Genomic DNA, 23,477 nt, shown 5'->3' with positions numbered 1-23,477 from the left:
GCGTTTCGGATGCATTTTGATGCGCGAGTTCTCACCCCCGGATGCTTCAGGACTTCGGACAAGGCAGGATAGAAGGTAGGAGCTTGTTTAATATACAAAATACGAAATAACACTTGACAAAAGGTAAAGCAAAGACCTGCCAATGCACGAGAAGCTAAATGCTAACAGTTAGCAAAAGTCGAGTTCAAAGTCCACTAGGGAACAACGTGCAGAGCACACGCAAAGCTAAGATGAGACTTAGCAGAGTACATACAAAGAAGAATTAGCAACGCAACTGTTGCATAGAGCAAACAAAAGATCCAGACAGAACTCAGGTAGCAGGTGGGCTTAAGTACTAAAACAATAATCAAAAACAGGTGTGCGACAGAAAGGCAGTGCCGGTGGAGCAGATGAAGTCGCCATGGTGATAGAAACAAATCAGGAAGTGCACAAACAAACTCACAAATCTAAACAACAAACGATCCGTAAAATCATCAAAAGGTTCAGAGAATCAGGAGAAATCACTGCACATAAGCGATGATTTTTTGGACCACTGATTCCTCAGGCGGTACTGCATCAAACACCGACATTAGTGTGTAAAAGATATCACCACATGGGCTCAGGAACACTTCAGAAAACCACTGTCAGTAACTACAGTTGGTCGCTACATCTGTAATTGCAAGTTAAAACTCTGCTATGCAAAGCAAAACCCATTTATCAACAACACCAAGGAACGCTGCTGGCTTTGCTGGGCCCGAGCTCATCTAAGATGGACTGATGCAAAGTGGAAAAGTGTTCTGTGGTCTGACGAGTCCACATTTCAAATTATATTTGGAAACTTTGGATGTGGTGTGGAAAATAACCATCCGGATTGTTATACTGTAGGCGCAAAGTTCAAAAGCCAGCATCCGTGATGGTAAGGGGGTGTATTAGTGTCCAAGGCATGGCTAACTTACACATCTGTGAAGGTACCATTAATGCTGAATGGTCCATACAGGTTTTGGAGCAACAAATGTTGTCATCCAAGCAACGTTTTCATGGACACCCGTTGTCCTCAGGGTCGTTTATTTGTCATTCCAGAACTCCGTCCGGAGGTCTTGAACTGGGCCCAGAACTCCAAGATCGCCTGCCACACAGGCATTACTCGTACTGCTTTCATCCTAGCCTAGCGCTTCTGGTGGCTTAGTCTCAGGACTGACGTGACGGAGTACGTATCTGCCTGTTCCACCTGTACCCGCAATAAGACTTCTCATCGGGCACCAGCTGGCTTTCTACGGCCACTTCCCATACCCTACCGCTCGTAGTCCCACGTGGCTTTGGACTTCGTCACAGGACTTCCACCATCTAATGGCAACACCGTAATAATGACATTGGTGGACCGCTTTTCGAAGATGGCAGACTTTGTCCTCCTTCCCAAGTTGCCCTCGGCACTCGAGACTGCAGATTTACTGACACGCCATGTTTTCCGGCTGCATGGTATCCTGGTGGATGTAGTCTCGGACAGGGGACCACAATTTTCTTCGGCAGTTTGGAAGGCTTTCTGCAATTCATTGGGGGCATCACCCAGCCTTTCTTCTGGGTACCACCCACAGACTAATGGTCAGATGGAGCGCACCAATCAGGATCTGGAGGCTGCCATCCGCTGCGTTTTTCACCAGCAACCGGCCTCCTGGGCGCTCAGTCTATCATGGATCTTTGGAAAGTTAGCGCTCTCTAGGCATTTGTGTAAAGGTTGCTAACAGTCGCTTTGATACAAGAGATCATTACCAATCTCACTCATGGATGATCGATATTGGAAAAGGCAGCACAAAACCTTAATGGTGATGGGATTATAATTATTAATATGAACATAAACTAAAGATGTTTGGGAAAAGAATATTATTAAAATGTTCTTACATAAGTAAGCCAATATGTTGAAAATGTCATCATCTAATTCAACAGGTTTTATGAAAATAGGTTTGTGTGTAAATAGTTACCTTCCCAGACAGCATCCAGGTCTTTTGCTGTTCCTTTGTTAGTCTTGCAGCCAGGCATCACTGTCCCTCCATTGGGGTAGAAGTCAATGTGGCCTATTGGCTGCCACATACCAAGACCTGCAATGGTGCAAACATAAACTATTTATTCACAATATTTTGTTTCAGACTTGAAACATGCATAAAGGAACATCACCTTACATTTGCACAGTTCAACATGTCCCAAAGGTTAATAAAGAAGCAGATCTAATTAAATGAATCTGTTAAACTTTTCTATGTTGAAATTTAAAACAGTTGTATGTTTTTTTAAGTTTTTCAAGTAAATGTAATGTGATCATGTGACACAGTGGATGATTTGGTACTCATCACTTGCCTTAACAAGTCTAATTCACGTCATTATGGTTTTGGATTGCTGGCATTATTAGTAGTGCTGGTTTCATTTTGTTTCAGTTAGTTGTATTAAGCTATCCGTTGCGAGAAACTTACATGTGCTGGCAACTCACCTTCAGAGATGTTTGGAGCAGAGCCGCCAGGTTGTGAAGTTCATGATGTCATCACAGATCACATCAGACCATACTAACTCACAGGGGTTTAGTTTGTTTTCCATGTAGTTAATCTTAGTTTAGGTTGGAGAGATACGAGGGTTAGATAGCATCAGTATATTTGAATTATTTTATTTTAACACTATGACGACACACGACTGTAGGCCGACTGTTTTGCTGTGTAGAAACAGTAGATTGTGTTGGTAAGCTAACCTATGGGCAACAGTGGCGCATTCCACATAGTATGGGAAGCCCTATAAAAGAGCAGAAAGGTTATGTGGATGGCCATTTTGTTGTGTAGACCCCGCCCACGCTTCTTTGTGCCACGTCTGCCTGGAGTGGCTGTGACGTAATAATTGTATCACTCAAAAGTGCAAATTCCAACCATTGAAGTTCTTTCAAAGTTCAAGACTTGCGGTCATTTTAAAAGAGCATTGCGCATCATAACGGTGGCTACAGTTTCTATGTTAATGGTTTAAAAAAAAAAAAAATGGACGTCTACTGGGCCGGATTGAAAATCTTAACGAGCCATGTTTTGGCTAGGTTTTTAATAAATACTCGTGTAGAGGTGTAACATACTGCTGCATTATTTGTGTTTTGATAAACACATTTAAACTGTGAAATATTATCAGCAATAAAAATGTGTACCCAGTTTGGTGTTAAACGGAGATCCGTCAGTGTGAATGACGTCGACAAAGGTGGCATCAGTCGTGTCCAGACGGACGGCCGCATTTGTGTCACTGAAATAAGGTTCGGTTGGGTCAAGTCCTGCAAAGCAAAACACAACAACGATCCTGAAATGCAAGATGTACTGTACATACATGTATAAGACTATATACAGTATATATATATATATTATACTGTGTGTATATATACCACTACCGTGATTCTATTGTACCTGTACCACTAGTGGTATGCGCGCTCCATCTAGCGGTAGCCAAAGAATCACTTAATTGAATCAAAGTAATTTTTTGATTCATTACGTAGGTAGATCTGTTGGGTAGGACTAGATGTTACAATCCCCTATTGCATACTTGAGACACCTATGCGACTTTGTGGGATGGTCAAGTAAGTGAAGGCATCCTCTGGGTTATCAAGTGGGCGCCCCCCTTCCTCAGTGTTTCGCTGATAGGCCCACGACACCCCCAGAGGGTTCAACAGTGAGTCCCAGCGTCCCAGGATCACTCCCTAGATGCCATCAACTCACTTGAAAGCCCAAGTGGAGTCCCTTCGCTTGACCCACAGCCACTGACTCCCCTTTTCAGCGGCTTTGGAGAGGTCCTTTACTGCCTACTTTTACTGTAGGCCTTCCCTTGCACTCCCATTTCCCTGAGGAGCCTGGATGTTGAGGTGGCCACGGACACCCTGCAGCCTACTTCCACTGGGTGTACCCTCGCCTTCCAGCCTTGTTGTTGCACATTAGCTGCAAGTTCAGTGTACCTCAACTTCTTGCGCTTGTAGGCCTCCTCCATTGCACTCTCCCAGGGCACCGTGAGCTCTAAGATGTACACGAGCCTGAGCGAAGCTGACCACAGAACAAGATCTGGCCGGAGGTTGGTGGACACGATCTCAACTGGGAAGCAGAGCCTCTGGCCCAGGTCTGCCAGCAGTTTCCAGTCCCGTGCCCCGCCTAGCTGTCCAGTGTCTTGTCTTGTGGGGGTGAGGTTGGCTTGACCCTCACCCTCCCTGACAAATATAGTTGCTTGCCAACAGGATGACGGGGGAGGAAGGGCATTGACACTTGTTCGTCGACTTTCCAGCACTGCTGCAAGACACTTTAGCACCTGGTTGTGCCGCCAGGTGTAACGGCCTTGTGTGAGGCTGGCCTTGCAGCCCACCAGGATGTGCTTCCAGTGTTGCTGGACTCAGACATTGAGGGCATGTGTGGTCTTTACCATACCACTGGCTGAAGTTTTTTGGAGAAGGCAGGACATCATAGGCAGCCCTGATGGTAAAGCTTGCCCTGAATACCTCCATCTCCTACGGCTCTTTCCAGAAGATCTTCCTCCTCTCCAATCCTTCCCATGTCATCCACTGCCCTTGTTTTGCCTGCGCCACATCTTGTGCGCACCTACTTGCTTCCTCTTTCCGACATACATCCTGGACCACCAGCTTGCGTCTCTGAGATGGAGTGACCTTGCTCCAGGCTGGCGTACTGGTCCCAAGGCCAAGACCACTCCTCCCCTGCTGTACTTGTCCCAGAATATCTCTGTGCTATTTTAGCCTGCTCAGTTGCAGCCAATGGGGTCCACTTCCTCCCAGTGTTTTGACAGCAGTAGAGCTAATGACTGTGTATAATGTATCTGTGTGCTGATCTTCATTAAAAGTTTGAGTTGAGCATTATAAGGAGTAAGTCACTTTACTACATTGGCGACGAGGGAAAAAAAATCAAGACATCAATGGCGTTGTTTGGAAATTTAAAGTTTGACCAAGCTACGGATGATTGGCGAACGACTGGACTTTTACTTCGTGGCTAACAAAATCACAGACGAAGGACAAAAGAAGGCAATTTTCCTGAGTTCGTGTGGGGCCAAAGTATATGCAGTGTTGCGAGATTTGTGCCAGCCGGTAAGCCGGCGGATATAGACATGACATTGACGGAGATGCTTCAGAAATTAACGGATCACTTCGCGCCAAAACCCAGTTTGATTGTGGAACGATTCAAATTTAATTCCAAATTGAGACAACAAGGTCAGTCCATTTCTTCATTTTGTCTTAGCCTAAGGTTAAGTATACAGCAGGACTTAGATGAGCTACTCACGAGACATGAAGATGCTTTTAAGAAGGAACTGGGTACATTAGTCGGGGCCTCAGCAAAAATCTATGTTGAGCGAGATGCCAAGCCAAGATATTTCAAAGCTCGACCACTGCCATTTGCACTAAAAGACAAAGTTGAGGCTGAATTAGTGAGGCTGGAGAAGGAAGGCATTATTGAACCTGTGAACTTTTCGGAGTGGGCCGCCCCCATTGTGCCCATCATAAAACCGGACAAAACAACTAGAATCTGTGGGGACTATAAGTCACTGTAAACCCAGTGTCAAAATTAGATAACTACCCAATCCCGAAAACAGAGGACTTGTTAGCAGTATTAGGAGGTGGAAACATTTTTACAAAACTGGACATGTCTAACTCATCTAACTCAGGTTAGATGAGGACTCAAAGAAGTTCACCACAATAAACACACATCGAGGACTGTACCAGTACACAAGATTGCTGTATGGGGTGTCTTCGGCACCAGGCATTTTCCAGCGCACCATGGATGGTCTATTGCTGGGACTGCCTCAAGTAGTGGTGAGAGTGGATGACATTTTAGTAACAGGGAAGGATGATGCTAGCCACTTAAAAAATCTCGGAGCGGTGCTTGAGAGAATTGCAGCTGCAGGCCTTCGCTTGCGACGACAAAAATGTGTGTTTATGGCACCCGAGGTAGTGTATCTCGGTTACAAAATCAACTGCAACAGCATCCATCCAGCCAACTAACCAGACACAGTTGAAATCGTTCCTTGGAATGCTAAATTACTATCACAGATTCTTGCCAAACATATCCACCATCTTGGAGCCTTTACACGAACTGTTGAGAAAGGGAAATGCGTGGAAATGGACGACAAATCAGAGTCGAGCATTCGAGGCAGCAAAAAAGTGTCTCCTTTATCTGGCCTGTGATGCTTCACCATATAGTGTGGGATCCGTTCTATCTCACCGTTTCCCAGATGGTTCAGAGAAGCCCATTGGATACATGTCACGTTCACTAACAGTGGCTGAGAGGGGTTACTCTCAATTGGAAAAGGAGGCACTAGCCATCATGTTTGGCCTAAAAAAAATTAATCAATACCTTTTTGGCAAGCACTGCACCATTGTCACAGATCACAAACCCCTACTGGGTCTTTTGGATGAGAGCAAAAGCATTCCACAGTTGGCGGCAGCCAGAATGCAGAGGTGGGCCTTGCTTTTGGCGGCTTATGAATACACCTTAGAATACAAGGAAGGCTCGAAACATGGCAACGCTGATGCTTTGAGCCGACTCCCATTACCAGTCATGCCCAGCAGTACACCACGCGAGGAAGAGGTAATAATAATGATGGAACACATGAATGGCACACCATTGCAAGCAAAGCGGATCCGGGACTGGACCAGACGAGATCCAATTTTGTCCAGAGTGCAACAATGGCTGTTACATGGTTCTTGGCCCAAGGTATATACTGATCCATGAGTGAAGCCGTATATGAAAAGACATCATGAGCTGAGTGTGGAAGATGGCTGCCTTCTGTGGTCTCCAGGTCGGCAGGTAATGACGGAAGAGCTACATGAAGCTCATCCAGGGGTCTCAAGGATGAAATCCTTAGCCCGGAGTTACGTGTGGCGGCCCAACATGGATGAGGAGTTGGAGGCAGCAGTGCGCAGATGCCATACATGTCAAGCTAACCGGGCCACACCTCCGGCCGCGCCGCTACATCCCTGGGAGTGGCCAAATCAGCCATGGATGAGACTACATTTGGATTTTTGCGGGCCCATTCTAGGAAAAATGTTTCTGATTGTCATCGATGCTTACTCCAAGTGGATGGAGATCATCCCAATGCAGTCCATACCCTCTTCAATAACTATTGAGAAGCATATTTGCCACTCATGGCATCCCAGCAAGTCTGGTTACAGACAATGGGCCAAGTCTGGTCAGTTCAGAGTTTCAACATTTCCTCAGAAAAAATGGCATAAAACATGTAACAACAGCCCCATACCACCCGTCCTCGCACTGTACGGCTCTTCAAGGAAGCCATCAGGAAGATGGGGGAGGGAAGTGTGGAAACAAAGGTGTCGAGGTTCCTGTTTGAATACAGATCAACTCCTCAGACTACAACCGGCACCACACCTGCGGAGCTGCTAATGAACAGGAGATTGCGAACGCAGCTGGACATGGTCAGGCCAGCACTGTCAGACAAAGTGAGCTCAAACCAGGAAAAACAAAAACAGAACCATGACAAAAGGGACAGGGACCGAGTGTTCACAGACTGTGAAGCCGTATACATACGAGGATATGCGGGCCAGAAATGGATTCAGGCAAGACTCGTGGAGAGGACTGGTCCAGTGTCTTGGACAGCAAAAACTCAAGATGGCAAGCTGGTGAGAAGACATCAAGATCAGATCCGTCCACGTTATGATCAGAATGAAACTCTTCGTGACACATCCGAGGACAGTTTTCCAGAGGATTTCCATTCAGCACCACCAGGAGCAGTTGATCAGGAACCAGTTGATCAGGAACTAGTTGATTAGGAACCAGATGAGCCTGAACCAGGTGATCAAGCACAGGATGCAGAAGTGGGAGTCAGGGGCACCGCTCGCCAAAGGAAACCTCCATCATATCTCAAGGACTATGTTTTCACACAGACTCAGGGATTTCTGGGGGTTGTGTATTACACTAAGAGGGGACTATGAATATTTGACTGGACTATGGGTGGAGGGAATGTTGTAATGTTAATGTGCCATTTTTGATCAGGCTGCACCAGGACCACCACTAGGGGGTTCAGGCGGGTTCCTAGGCAACGGGGCGAGTAGTGTTTTGACAGCAGTAGAGCTAATGGCTGTGTATAATGTATCTGTGTGCTGATCTTCATTAAAAGTTCGAGTTGAGCATTATTAGGAGTAAGTCACTTTACTACAGGAAGATTGCAGATTATTTTTGTCTGCTGCATGTTCAACAACAAAACAAACCAACACATACGCTTGATGTCATAAGTGTCTCCATGGTGACAGCAAGTAGTACACACACAATCATTTAAATATGGCGATCACTTTTGTACTTATCAATTGTACACAAAGACTTAGGATACCACCCACTAATTGTACACATAATTGTATACTTTCTAGTTTGTATTTAGTACTTATTAGATATGGGTCTAAATTTTCTGGGGATGTAGATGCCAGTGATTGGGTGAAATTATGTAAGTATACATGTCAACCAACAGTTGAAAAGTTTACCTGTGATACGAGCAAGGCCGCTGATCTTGCTACCAATTTCTCCAGCAATGTGAGCACCAAGGCTGTGACCGATGATGTAGAACTTCTCAGCTGTCTGCTTGTAGTTCCCCTGCGCAGCAAACGGGTACAGGTATGTTTGAATGCACTGCGATAACGACACTATCCTTCAGTCTTTCCGTATGCATCTTTGTTGATTTGTTTGCATGATTATTATGAAAACAAAATAGTACTAAACAACTCAATGCAATGTTATGAGTCTTCATGGAAAATAGTGCAGTAATTTGCAGTAATCCCTCATTTATCGCTAGTAAATTAATCCGGATATGACCGCAATAGATTAATTTTGGCAAATTACAAATGATTAATTATAACTTAAATATTTCCATTGCTGGAGGATAAAAAAACATTTTTAACATAAAGAGAGCCCTTTAACATAAAATAACACCCTTTAGTCACCTTTACACTCTTTAATCCAATACAGTAATGCACGCTCTGATCTGCCAAGTCCCATCTAGTGGCCAACACTACTGTATTATAGATAGTTTCATTAATTTAGCCATTTTTTTCTTGTAAATTCTTTGATTTGAAGCCAAAAATGCTTACACACCAAACACTCTCCACCCCAAAAAAAATGATGTGGTGAATTTTTGAAGTGCAATGTGGTGAAGGACGATTGTATTGATATGGGTAGTTTCTGTATCGTATTGATACTAGTGTGATGGGATCAACATTTTTCAGTTGTTTTGTTTTCTCATCTATTTTGTGGTTGTTCGTTGTTGATATTGTTGTAATAATGTTATTTAATGTATAAAGCCAGTGAAATAGCCAATAATAGTTTTTCTTTTTTTACTTATTTTTTACTATTAACTTTATTTGAATCAAACAATTGTATCCAATAAAAGGGAATAATTGTATTATTTTGCTGTTATTGATACATCACATTTTTCTTCCACATATTCTGAGCACATTTGAAAGTGTTTTCACAGTTGCTTCTTTATCCGTTTATGTTCCTTTTTTACATTTCATAAAATTATCTCTAATGTATACTATTTACACTTATATTCTTATTGTCACAGTATAAGATAAACTATTGTAATCACACTGCTTAGAGAGTACAATATAATTTTGATTCTTTCTGTGTCTTGGACAATAAAGACACCTGAATCGTAATATTTCATAAAAAGGTTAATAGAAATATCTAATACATGTATTCTTTGTTAAGTTTGAAGTAAAATCAATATCACTAACATTTATTTGAATACTTTGTCATCCATTAGAATGTACTGTATGCTGTCCCTGTACACCTGCTTTTCTTTTTTACTTGAACTGGAAGAGTGTTCCGGGTTTTGTTTACCATGAGAAATGTCAGCATGGATGCCACCTGGGCAGCCAAAACCCTGCCGTTATTGGCTGCTTGTGCGTACTGACACTTTATTCCTTTCTTCCACTCCACAGCGATGCAGTTGATATTCTCCCACTTCATCATGTCCTGCAAACAGCAAAGGAATTGTCAACTTTACTAAACAATACAGGGTTGCTCACTGAAATAAATAACACAGTACAGTATATTCAGGCTACTAGGATTATGTTCCGGGACCACCCATCAAAGTGAATAATTTACATGTCGTTAAATATGTCTACGATGCTGCATTGAGGCACCTCCATGCGATATGAAAACCTGCTCCTCAAACCTTCTTGATAATTGTAACGCAATAACGAGCGGTGTCACGAGCCAATTGTGATTGGATCATCGGTCTGATGTCCATCCATCCATCCATTTTCTACCTCTTGTCCCTTTTGGGGTCGCTGGAACCTATCTCAGCTGCATTCAGACGGAAGGCGGCGTACACCCTGGACAACTCGCCACCTCATCGCAGGGGCCAACACAGATAGACAGACAACATTCACGCTCACATTCACACACTAGGGCCAATTTAGTGTTGCCAATCAACCTATCTCCAGCTGTATGTCTTTGGAGGTGGGAGGAAGCCGGAGTACCCGGAGGGAACCCACTCAGTCACTGGGAGAACATGCAAACTCCACACAGAAAGATCCCAAGCCCGGGATTGAACCCAGGACTACTCAGGACCTTCGTCTTGTGAGGCAGATGCACTAACCCCTCTTCCATTGTGCTGATGTCATCAAAAAAAAAAAAAACATTACATGTGCTTGAATGTAAAATGGAAAATCTATATTTATTTATAAAAAATACTTGTGCAATGCTGGACAGCCAATTAGCATCTACATGTCCTTCAATAAGCATACAAGGTTGGTCTTTGCTTCTATTTTAGTGAACTCTTTTACAAAAGGTGTAGAAAAAAAAATGGATGGAAACACGGTAGGGTATAGGCTACTAGGAGATAGCAGGTGCACACAACAGCATGCAAGCTATACAGTACATACGTAATAATGTTTCATTTGTTAAACAATTTTGCATTCTAAAATATATTTGTCAATATAAAAAAGTAACAAATAATACATTGCATATTACTTACACATACAAAGTCTCCAAGGCAGAAGCTTATTAGAAAGGATCCAGTAACGGACATGTCCACATCATACTGGGTCATGAGCTTGATTTAATGAATTATTGTAATCACTAAGTGTTGCCAAAAAAAAGAACTATCACCCCTACTTCAATTTAAAGAAAGTATAAGTCCATTACAGACGGTTAGTAATAAATAGGTTGGTGGTTTTCATACCTACCACTTGATCAAACTTTCAACACTGCACACTGCAAAATAATAAAATTATTCATGCTGATTGTTGAATCAGATTAATAGCAGTACTTAATAGTCAAATATCGGTATTGTATTTGAAGTGATAAAGTCACCCCTAACATAAACACCCCTGGTCTCTTAATTGCCATTGTTCACTCTCAAAGAAGGAAGCTAAGAAAAATGCATTGAAACATGATTCCGTTTTAACCCTTAATATGCCTCACACATGCACTTTTTTTAAATGATAAAATATATATGTTCTAAACACTAATTAAAAATAATAAAAGTTGGAAAATTAAACAGATGGATTCCGAGTCATGATGTTATTATACGGTACATAGTACTTACTTTTATCACATATATTATTACCCATTTGGAGTGCATGAGATGTGTTTTCTGTGAAAAAAAAGTTTTCTTGAAAAAAAAAAAGAATAAAAATTCAAACATGCGCTGGATATCAATATGACATACCTGGACTATCATCCCAAAATCATTATACATGATATCATCTTACAGTATAGATTACCATTAATTTTGTATATCTCTATCTAGAGGTGCACAAAGGGTTTAAGATAATTGTCAGACTGCACTGAGGAATTATAGCGTCATTACGATAAATCGGCTAGAATTAAAAAATATATATTTTCATAAAACATGTTTGAAAACGCTCCGATGAAGTTACACTAGCTGTAGGTGGCAGCAGGTGAGCAAATTAAGCGCTCGTTTCGACTTGCAGTAAACTTGCCTAAACTCATTCTCCCGTCCAAAGGCAAAACCGAGTAACCCAATTTCGGTCAAAACTGAGCTGATAATAATTTTGGAGTTCCTAGGTGATATGCTTTACATTAGTGTATGCGATATTGTAATTTGTTCCGTAAGTAAGCTGTTACGCGCATGGCAGGTTCTAGCAACTACCACATAAAAGCGTAGATACAACAGAAAAACCTAGTATCTCAAGGGAACAATCGGAGCTTCTTTGTCAGTCGCTTTTTTGTCTTTAATGAGACATTTGCACGAATGGTGGCCGACGGTCAACCTGATTATGTAATATTATGGCACGAGGGGATATTTGGAAGATTGGCCCAGGACGTTGCAAGCACCTTCATTAAATGTATTGTTCTTGATTCTTCCCCTTGCATACTCTTTTGTGCAGATAACTGTGGAGGTCAAAATAAAAACTGGACGCTGTACACGGCTCTTGCCCAATGTGCAAACGCAGAATGGGGCCCACCCGATATTGTGATAAAATATCTGGAGAAAGGGCACACGTTCATGAGAGCATATTCAATCCATGGCTCAATCGGCAAGAAAATTAAAGCTCATGAAAACATCTATATGTTTGATGACTTTGTAGATCTTTGTAAGACAGCATCAAGATAGATTGGTTTTCTTTTGTTTTCTCAAAATCAGCTAGAAGGGAGTTACCAGGTTTTGCCTTTGGACGGGAGCATTGTAAACACGGCGTCAATCGTGTGACATTTCTTACTGTTTCAGAGGAATGCTTTTTCCGTTATATCTGAACCACATGTTGCGCAAACATTTTGCGAGGTGTAAAAGAACAACATTGTGATTCAACACCTTATCAGCCACCTGAATGTGTTTGGAAAGAAAGGTGCGCACAAACTACAGTTAGATCTACATTTGAAAAAATGATAGATAAAATAAGTGATTGGTTATCAGTCTCTGTATGTTTCATGAAGAGCAGGACGTTATTGGATTGAAGAAAAAAATATTGTGCGTCCCTATTCATTTAGATATATATGTATTTCATTATTTGGGACCATTTTGAACAGGGTTAGAGTTTAGAATAAGGTTCAAGTTGGGTTTAATGAAATTAGGCAGAGTTACTGGTGTTACACTAGGACTTAGTTTTTCGGTGAGCATCTGCCAAAAATATTCAAAAGCACTGGAAATTTTGCCTGCACTTACTCTTAAAATGCTGACTGCAACCTGCAACCAGTGCTTGAAGGTGATGTATATGAAATTGTCTTGTTTTACTGATGATCACACAAAATCTTGCACGTACGATTAACTACAAAACAGGGTTTTATTTTATTACCAACTATCAATTTGTGTGACATGTATGACCTTCAAAATATCGTGTGAATGTGGTCGCCCCAGGTCAATGAAAGAGTTTCACTTCACAAAAAATATTATTCCAATGCAAAAACATGAATTAAAATTGTAATTTTGTAAAGTAACCACAAACAACCACTAACTAGTTGTTTCTAATGTTACAGTACACTAACGTTTATTTGAAATATGAAATAAATAGTGTTTCCAACCTTACACAGCTCTTGGGGCCAATCCTCCTCTCCGTTTTGCAGATAACCAGGAATGACGACTCGAGTCTTTCTCGTACCAGCGTAGTTAGAAGCGTGGATGGTTTTGTCGATCTTGAGCTCCTGGAGGTGTAAGCAGCTATGGGTTTACCAAGAAAACTGCACCATGAAGGTATTTGTATAAACAAAAAACAGAGCTTTCTTGCCTGGTAGTAGCGATTCCTCTGGGTGAATAGAAGAAAACGAGTGCCCATCTGTTCAGCGTGCCATGGCAGGACACTGGCCGGTCTCTGCGAAGTGCCCCCCCATGGAGGCAGGTCGTTAAAGCAGCCAAGCTCCCCTAAACAGACCTCAGCAGCTAAAAACATGGAAAACATTTGCTGTAAGAAAGAGGGTTACTGTCTCAGGTGCTTTTTTTGTTATCAATGCATAAGGGTAATGGGAAACAGGTGAGAAAAATCAGGGGTCAGTGATGATGTCAAACCGATGACACAAGAGGAAGGGCAAGTGATCTGAAACAAGAGGAGGTACTTTTCAAAATAAAACATGCAATTCACAAGACAAAAGAAACCAAGGAACCATCGCTAACCGCGGAGTGACAAAAAAGAAAAAATAAATAATAATAATAATATATATATATATATATATATATATATATACATATATATATATATATATAAATATATATATCGATATATATACACATATATATATATATGTATATATATACATATATATGTATATATTAACATATACATATATATATATATATATATATATATATATGTATTTTATTTTTCCTGAATGAACTCTGCTGAAGGAATCAATAAAGTACTATACATATATATATATATATATATATATATATATAAATATACTCATATTTATTTGTATATATATACATATATATGTATTTATTAACATATATACATATATATATATATCATTTAAAAAGAAAGAGAGATAATTATATATACTGTACATATGATATATACTGTGTGTACATATATACAATAGATATATGTATATAGAATACATATATGTATGTATATATATATATATAGGTATTAATGTATATATATATGTATATATATATATATATATATATATATATATATATATATATATATATATATATATATATATATTCAAAACCCTGTTTCCCTATGGGTTGGGAAATTGTGTTGGATGTAAATATAAACGGAATACAATGATTTGCAAATCCTTTTCAACCCATATTCTGTTGAATATGCTACAAGGACAACATATTTGATGTTCAAACTGATAATTATTTTTTTTGTAAATAATCATTAACTTTAAAATTTGATGCCAGCGACACATGACAAAGAAGTCGGGAAAGGTGGCAATAAATACTGATAAAATTGAGGAATGCTCATCAAACACTTATTCGGAACATCCCACAGGTGTGCAGTCTAATTGGGAACAGGTGGGTGCCATGATTGGGTATAAAAACAGCTTCCCAAAAATGCTCAGTCTTACGCAAGAATGGATGGGGCGAGGTACACCCCTTTGTCCACAACTGCGTGAGCAAATGGTCAAACAGTTTAAGAACAACGTTTCTCAAAGTGCAATTGCAAGAAATTTGGGGATTTCAACAACTACAGTCCCTAATAATATCAAAATGTTCAGAGAATCTGGAGAAATCACTACACGTAAGCGGCATGGCCGGAAACCAACATTGAATGACCGTGACCTTTGATCCCTCAGACGGCACTGTATCAAAAACCGACATCAATCTCTAAAAGATATCACCATATGGGCTCAGGAACACTTCAGAAAACCAGTTTGATAGAAACATCATGCTTTGGGGCTGTTTATCTGCTAAGGGGATACGACAACGTTTCTCAAAGTGCAATTGCAAGAAATTTTGGGATTTGAACATCTATGGTCCATAATATCATCTAAAGGTTCAGAGAATGTGGAGAAATCACTCCACGTAAGCGGCATGGCCGGAAACCAACATTGAATGACAGGACTTTCAATCCCTCAGACGGCACTGTATCAAAAACCGACATCAATCTCTAAAGGATAGCACCACATGGGCTCAGGAACACTTCAGAAAACCACTGTCACTAAATACAGTTTGTCGCTACATCTGTAAGTGCAAGTTAAAGCTCTACTATGCAAAGCCATTCATCAACAACATCCAGAATCGCCGCCGGTTTCTCTGGGCCAGAGATAATTTAAGATGGACTGATACAAATTGGAAAAGTGTTCTGTGGTCTGACGAGTCCACATTTCAAATTGTTTTTGGAAATATTCGACATTGTGTCATCAAAGGGGACGCAAACCATCAAGACTGTTATCGACGCAAAGTTCAAAAGCCAGCATCTGTGATGGTATGGGGGTGCATTAGCGCCCAAGGCATGGGTAACTTACACATCTGTGAAGGCACCATTAATGCTGAAAGGTAAATCTATCTATCTATCTATCTATCTATCTATCTATCTATCTATCTATCTATCTATCTATCTATCTATCTATCTATCTATCTATCTATCTATCTATCTATCTATCTATCTATCCATCCATCTATCTATCTATCTATCTATCTATCTATTTATCTATCTAACTTTGGACGCCCCTGCTTATTTCAGCAAGACAATGCCAAGCCACATTAAGCACGTGTTACAAAAACGTGGGTTCGTAAAAACAGAGTGTAGGTACTTTCCTGGGCTGCCTGCAGTCCAGACCTGTCTCCCATCAAAAATGTTTGGAGCATTATGAAGCGTAAAATACGACCTCGGAGACTCCGGACTGTTGAACGGCTGAAGCGCTATATAAAACGAGAATGGGAAAGAATTCCACTTTCAAAGCTTCAACGATTAGTTTCCTCAGTTCCCAAACATCTATTGAGTGTTGTTAAAAGAAAAGGTGTTGTAACACAGTGGTGAACATGCCCTTTCCCAACTACTTTGGCACATGTTGCAGCCATGAAATTTTAAGTTAATTATTTGCAAAAAAAAAAAAAAAAAAGTTTATGAGTTTGAACATCAAATATCTTGTCTTTATAGTGTATTCAATTGAATATGGGGTGAAAAGGATTTGCAAATCATTGTATTCTGTTTATATTTACATCTAACACGATTTCCCAACTCATATGGAAACGGGGTTTGTATATATATGTATATATATATATATATAAATATATATATATATATATATATATATATATATGTATATATATATATATATATATATATATGTGTGTGTGTATATATTTATATATATATATATATATATATATATATATATATATATATGTGTGTGTGTGTGTATATACATAAATGCTCAACAGAAATGAAAGACAGTCGGCAGGAAGTCGAAAGGAAACAGTTTTTATAGCGAACAGTCGATCCATTATCAAATTATGTCAAGACGCTTTCGCAAACCAGTCACACAGTTTTCAGGGTTCAAAATAAAAGTGCAACGCATTACATCTGGTTTAACTACATTAACAAAATAGAAATGTCTTGCGTTACGATCACGCTTTGTCGGATATGTTTTGTATTGTTATTGTGTGATAATTGCACATAAAGAAATGCTAATACATCAGTTGAGGAATGTGGGGGTGGGTTAGAGAACTGAATATTCATTTTTATAAATTAGTAGAGAAGGTTGAACTGTTGTAATGCTGCAATATGAAGACCATTACATTACCTTTTACAACAAGTAATGCAAGTGCTCCTAAAGCAGGAATACAAATTCAGTATTTCTACAAAATCTGGTAAGAAACCAACACACAACAGGCCTTTTTTTTTTTAATTGTCATTAAATAATGTTCGTCCTTTGCTTGTTGAGCTGTTTAAAAATGTGTCATGTTTCAAACACATTTCATTAAAGCAGATGTTAGAGCAGAAAAACTCAAAATCTAATCTTCATTTAAAATCCATAGATGACTCACCATATGATGCACCAGCAAGTAAGCAGAGCACGACTAAATACTTCATGGGTGACATCTGTTTGGAGTAACATGACAAGAAATTATGCATTCGCAGAAATACATTTAAAAAAGACACACACGATAATTGGTTGCATTTACCATGAGGTTTGGCGCAAAGATGTGTAGAAGGCTATGACTTGACTCCTTTAAATAGTGTAACTAACTGCCCGTTAGTCATGTGCTCGTGGGAAACAAGCAGCTGATAGTGGGTAAATCTACACCATGTGCTGCATACATGAAGCACTTTAACCTTGACTGTAGTACATTTTGTTATCAGAATTGTCCGGAGAAACTTTAATGGATCGGCTCACGTGTCGTTAGTCAACAATTTTATGAAAAATTGCAGACAGAACATTTTATTTGATTGGACTTGCAGTGTTTTGTACAGTTGTATAAACTAACACATTTTAGGTATTCACACCGATTTGTAAAATCTTGACTTTCCACTGGTGAGTTGATATCATTTAAATGATTTAGAAGATTCTTCATTGCCATTTATAAATGTTCCGTACTAGACAACAACCATTTAGATTAGTTTAGTTTTTTATGAAATTATAATAACAAAAAAAACAATATGTACTGACATAGAAAACAAATACTTCATAATAACACGTAAATAAAACAAACAATAACAAATGATTAGATTTTTCATATCTCAAAAGGATTGGGAATAAATTTAACTTATTTACTCAAATCAAATTAAATATCTTGCTTCCTTGTCATTATAGTTGTTATAATAATTCACCGGAACCGGAGGGTGTATTAAAATGATTGTGGCATCATCACATTACTCAGCATTCCCCGGAAGGTCTGTTCAGGTGTACTGGAGAGGAGGCTATGTCCGATAGTCAAATCCTCAGATTCAGGAGGGGTAGTGTGGTTCTCATCATGGTTGTGGAACTGTGGGCCAACTCACTGCTCTTGGCAGTATCCTTGAAGTTGGAGTTTGCCCAACCAGTCTGCAGGTGTTTTGTGGACTTGGAGAAGGCATTTGACCGTGTCCCTCGGGAAGTCCTGTGGTGAGTGCTCAGAGAGTATGGGTTATCCGACCGCCTGATTGTGGCAGTCCGATCCCTGTATGATCAGTGTCGAGCTTGTTCCGCATTGCCGGCAATAAGTTGGACCCGTTTCCAGTGAGGATTGTACTCCGCCAGGGCTTCCTTTTGTCACCAATTCTGTTTATAACTTTAATGGACAGAATTTCTTTTTGTTTTTTTTTGTTTTTGTTTTTTGTACTATCCAGCTACTCGGGCAAATCATATTGTTGATGTCGATGCCCATATCTACATACAGTACCTGTGCAAGTCTGCACAGGTACTGTATGTACTTTACGAAAGAGAAGTGTGGGATACTTCTCTTGTTGCCTCATTTGTATTTGACGGGCCGGAGCAGGAGGCAACAACAACAAACACAACACTAACATCAACAACAACAGAAACACATCGGCAACTACAATATGTACAAATATGAAAGTAAAAGTGATAGTTGAAGTAAATATTAATAAAACATAAACGGAACATAATCATAAAATAAAACAGAAATGACAATGAACATTTTTATACTACAAAGCAATACAAACACTAATACAAATGCACTATTGAAAATGAATATTAATAATTACCTCTTGTGGAGAGGGGGTGGTCGGCGCGCCTCCTGCGGGAAGGGCGTGTATATGGATCGGCTTCGAAGCAGCTGACAGGTAAGTGGATTACCCAGCTGAAGCTGGTTATCTTTTATCAGCAGCGTCTGAGGCCATGAGAGGGAGAGAGGAGCGGACAGAAATGAGTGAGAGACACTCTGTAGGGATTGAAAATAAAATAATTATTGAACCCTGGACTTGGGCTCATGGGCATTCTGTCGGTCCCAGGGCAACCCACATCACAAAGACTTCAACAACTGGCGCCCAATCAAACCATGGACCGGAAGTGTCGGCATCAAATAACCAAATGGCACTGGGGAAAATGGTTGCGGATGTGGCAGCAGCAAGCCAGCACCTGCTGGAGGCGGTCCGCCAATAAGAGGCCCTGCAGAGCCAAATCTTGCAGGCGCTAACAGGCCGAGTGGGAGCGGCACCACCAACGTCATTCGCCGTCTCTGTGCAACAGGTGGCGGAGACCGAAGACCCCCAGACATTTATTGCCATTTTTGAGGCCACGACGGTAGCATGCGGGTGGCCTGAAGAAGAATGGGTGGTGCGCCTACTACTGCTGCAGGCGGGGGAGGTCCAGCTGGCGGCGCAGGTCCAGCTAGTGGCGCTTAGCCTACTGACGGCCTCCCGCGAGCACTTCCCGGACCTGAGGAGGGCGGTGCTGGACCGGACCGGTTGCACCTCCGAGGACAACCGAGGCCAGTGCCGGGCGCTGCGTCTGGGGAAGGAGGCCCGCCCGTTCGTGCTTGGGCAGCAGCTCGGAACGCGGTGACACGTTGGCTGCAGCCAAGAGACGGCGACAACCGGGTGGTGGAACTCGTCGTCCTTGAACAATTCCTGGAGGCCATCCTGGCGTGGACATCAGTCGGGATACGGTACCTCCGCCCACGTGACCTGGCAGCAGCGGTGACACTGGCGGTAGACCACCTAGCGGTGCAGCGCGAGGCGCGGAGGGAGGAGAGGACCACTGAGGCCAGCCCCACGCAGACCATGCATGCAGCGGGAGGAGAACTGGCGGCGCCGCACAACTGACTTTTCTTCTGCTTTTGCCCAGGTTCCGGTTACTGCAGACGGCCCCTTGAACACCTGGGCAGGCGTGCGGGAGGTCCGGGCAGCCCGGTCAAATGCAGCAAGAGTGCCCGCTCATCGAGGTGGGACAGGTGATCCGGGTTGTCGGCCCTTCGGCGCCCTCCTCCGGACCTGGAGAGATGTATTGCGTCCCCGTAAGTGCACAAGGGAGTACACAATGGTGGATTCCGGCTGTGAGCAGTCCATGATCCACCAGAACCTGCTTTGATGCGTGGCTTTGAGGCAGGCAGCACGGGTGAAAATTAAACATGTTCATGGGGCTGTGCACGAGTAGAAATTCAGTGTAACAGAAGAAAATATAGTGTTGAGGTTGCTGTAAGCGCACACCTCAATCACCACTTAATCCTGGCAACCAATTGGGCAGGTGTCATGACTTACTGAAACTGTGCGCAGGGGTGCTTTCAGGACAGGTAGGTCGCATCTTTGCTGTTCTCAGCGATGACGCGAGGTCATTGGACGCTGCCGAGGGGGAACCCTCCCCAGCCCCCCAATGGCACCCCGTGGAGGACTTTCCTCTTGAGCAGTCGATGAGACTCTATGCTCGGCCTGGGATCAAGTGTTATCAATTGATGGTCAGCTGGTGCTCCCGGGAATAGCGCAGGTATTCCCTCACTTCGCATTAATCAGGGACAGATTGTACAGAGTGAGTTGTGACACTCACACAGGAGAGACAATCAGCCTGGTTATGGTGCCGAAACGGCGTGGGGAAATGGTTTTCGAGGCGACGCACTTTAACCCCATGGCTGGCCACATGGGGTATGATAAAACACTCCACCGGGTAATGGTCCATTTCTATTGGCCGGGCATTCGGGCAGACGTGGGCCGTTGGTGCCAGGCCTGCCAGGACTGCCAGTTAGTCAATTCCGCGGCCACCCCCAGGGCGCCCTTGCGCCCATTACCACTCATGGAGGTCCTGTTTAAAAGGATTGGCATGGACCTCATCAGACCATTCTACCCGAGCACCCGGGGATATCGTTTTGTGTTAGTTCTGGTGGATTACGCAACCCGATATCCCAAAGCAGTGCCGCTGCGGTCCATCTCTGCAAAGAGTTTGGCGCAAGCACTGTTCCAGGTCATCTCCCGAGTCGGAATCCCGAAAGAGATTCTGACTGACCAGGGCACGTCACTTATGTCACGCACGATAAAGGAACAATACGGACTATTGGGAATTAAGGCTATTCGGACTAGCATCTACCAAACGCAAACCGATGGCTGTTGGAGCAGCTGAATAGGACGCTGAAAACCATGATCCATAAGTTTAAGCACGAGAACAAACCTAATTGAGATAAATGGTTGGATCCACTGCTGTTTGCAGTGCGTGGGCTACCCCTTTTGAATTGTTGTTCGACAAGAAGCTTCGTGGAGATTTGGACATAGTTAAGGAAAGCTGGGAGGAAGGTCCAAGCCCCAGCAAAAATGAAATTCAATCTGTCATGGACCTGAGAACAAAACTCCACACATTGGCTCACTTATCACGTGAGAATTTGCTCTGGGCCCAGGAATGTCAGCAGCGCCTGTATAACGGGGACGCAGCCAAGGAAATTTTAACCGGGAGAAATAGTGCTTGTATTACACCCGGCGTCCAGCTCCAAATTACTTGCCAAGTGGCAAGGACCCTTTGTGGTCACACGGCGAGTGAGTGATGTGGATTATGAGGCCCGGCATTCGGACCGGGGCTGAGACACCCAAATTTACCATCTCAACCTCCTTAAAAGCATGGAAGGAGGCGTAGCCTGTTTTCAAGTTGACGGTGGTCGAGGAGAAAGAGGAGTTTGGGCAGGAGATCCCGCGCCCCTCCCAGCCCTTCCTTCTACTCTGTGATAATCAGCTCACGTTAGCACAGAAAACAGATGTTGCCAGGCTGCATTAGCACTAGTCTGATGTGTTCTTCCCTCGGCCCTGCCGCACAAACGTCATCCAACATCACACTGAGACCAGTGCGGTCTCGGCCCTACAGGTTGCCCGAACACAAACGCAAAGTGGTTCAGGAATAATTCAAATCTATGCTTGAGTTAAGGGTAATAGCAGAATCCCACAGTGCATGGTGCAGCCCCATCGTTCTAGTAGGGAAGAAGGATGGGTCTGTACAGTTCTGTGTGGATTACGGCAAGGTGAATTAAGTGTCACATTTTGACGCCAACCCGATGCCCCGAGTCCACGAGCTCCTGGATTGGTTAGGCTCTGCTTGTTTTTTCACGACACTGGATTTGACCAAGGGCAACTGGCAGATTCCCTTGTTGCCAGAGTCCAAGGAAAAAATTGCATTTTCCACTTTGGAAGGTGTGTACCAATTCTTGACACTTCCGTTCGGCTTGTTCTGTACGCCCGCCACTTTCCAGCGCCTCATGGACTGGGTGCTGCGCCATCACGCTGCATAAGCGGCCCCCTATCAGGATGATAGAACACATGCAGCGGGTGGGGGCGGTGCTACAGTCCCCGAGGCAGGCGGGGCTCACCGCCAACCCGGGGAAGTGTGCAGTTGACCGGGGGTAAGTACGGTATCTGGGGTACCACTTGGGAAGAGGGCAGGTGCGCCCGCAAGTAGACAAGACAGCAGCCATTACCGGCTTGCCCACCCACGAAGACGAAAAAAGAGGTGAGGCAGATTTTGAGACTGGCAGGCGATTACAAGAGGTTCATAACCCGGTTTATGGACCTGACCAGCCCACTGACTGACCTGACTTGAAAGGGTGCTCCAGATCTGGTCCGGTGGAGGGAGCAGTGCCAGCAGGTGTTCAAGAAGGTGAAAACGGTCCTCTGCGAGGAGCCGGTCCTGCACATGCCTAACTTGTCCATCCCTTACTGTTCACAGGCGGATGCGTCAGGCAGACAGGACAGGCAAAGGGCTGTGTTGTCTCAGCATGTGAGGGGCATCAACCTGACCGTACTGTTCATTAGCCTGAAGCTCTCTGACCGGGAGGCGAGATACAGCACGGTGTGGTGGAGCAGGCCATCCGGTGGGTGGTCAGGTCCCTCCGGTATACCTGCTGGAGCGCTCTTTCAGCCTCTGCCCGGACCACAAACCCTTCAAGTGGCTGGCTCCACCGCATGAAGGATGCCAACGCGCGGATCACCCGTTGGTATCTCGTGTTACAACCCTACAACTTTCGTGTGATCCACAGACCGGGGCCGCAGATGGCCGTGGACGACTTCCTCTGCCACTCTTCTACAGAGGGGTGGGGGAGTGGTTGTGGCTGGACGGCTTCCCGGCCTGAGTCTGGCGGTGGAGGCATGTGGAGGGGGGGTTGTCGGTGCGCCTCCTGCGGGAAGGGCGTGTGTATGGACTGGCTTCAAAGCACCTGACAGGTGA

General features: G+C 43.0%; 1 protein-coding gene across 1 annotated transcript in view; it reads right to left on the bottom strand.

Annotated features, from left to right (window-relative positions):
* Positions 1–17,618, bottom strand: part of LOC133559344 (inactive pancreatic lipase-related protein 1-like) — a 38,592-nt gene extending 20,974 nt beyond the window's left edge. The window contains exons 1-8 of the mRNA XM_061911031.1: positions 17,530–17,618; positions 17,392–17,446; positions 13,673–13,824; positions 13,470–13,589; positions 9,819–9,953; positions 8,465–8,573; positions 3,143–3,262; positions 1,956–2,072 (exon numbers count right to left, since the gene is read on the bottom strand). Coding sequence (XP_061767015.1) covers positions 1,956–2,072; positions 3,143–3,262; positions 8,465–8,573; positions 9,819–9,953; positions 13,470–13,589; positions 13,673–13,824; positions 17,392–17,446; positions 17,530–17,532 — 811 coding nt within the window. The 5' untranslated portion in view covers positions 17,533–17,618. The remainder of the gene's footprint in view (positions 1–1,955; positions 2,073–3,142; positions 3,263–8,464; positions 8,574–9,818; positions 9,954–13,469; positions 13,590–13,672; positions 13,825–17,391; positions 17,447–17,529) is intronic.
* Positions 17,619–23,477: the final 5,859 nt, after the last annotated feature.

Source organism: Nerophis ophidion, linkage group LG09 (genome assembly GCF_033978795.1).
Source record: "Nerophis ophidion isolate RoL-2023_Sa linkage group LG09, RoL_Noph_v1.0, whole genome shotgun sequence".
Lineage (NCBI taxonomy): Eukaryota > Metazoa > Chordata > Actinopteri > Syngnathiformes > Syngnathidae > Nerophis > Nerophis ophidion.
The sequence above is the reverse complement of the archived record's forward strand: the minus strand, read 5'-3'. Positions and strand labels throughout refer to the sequence as shown.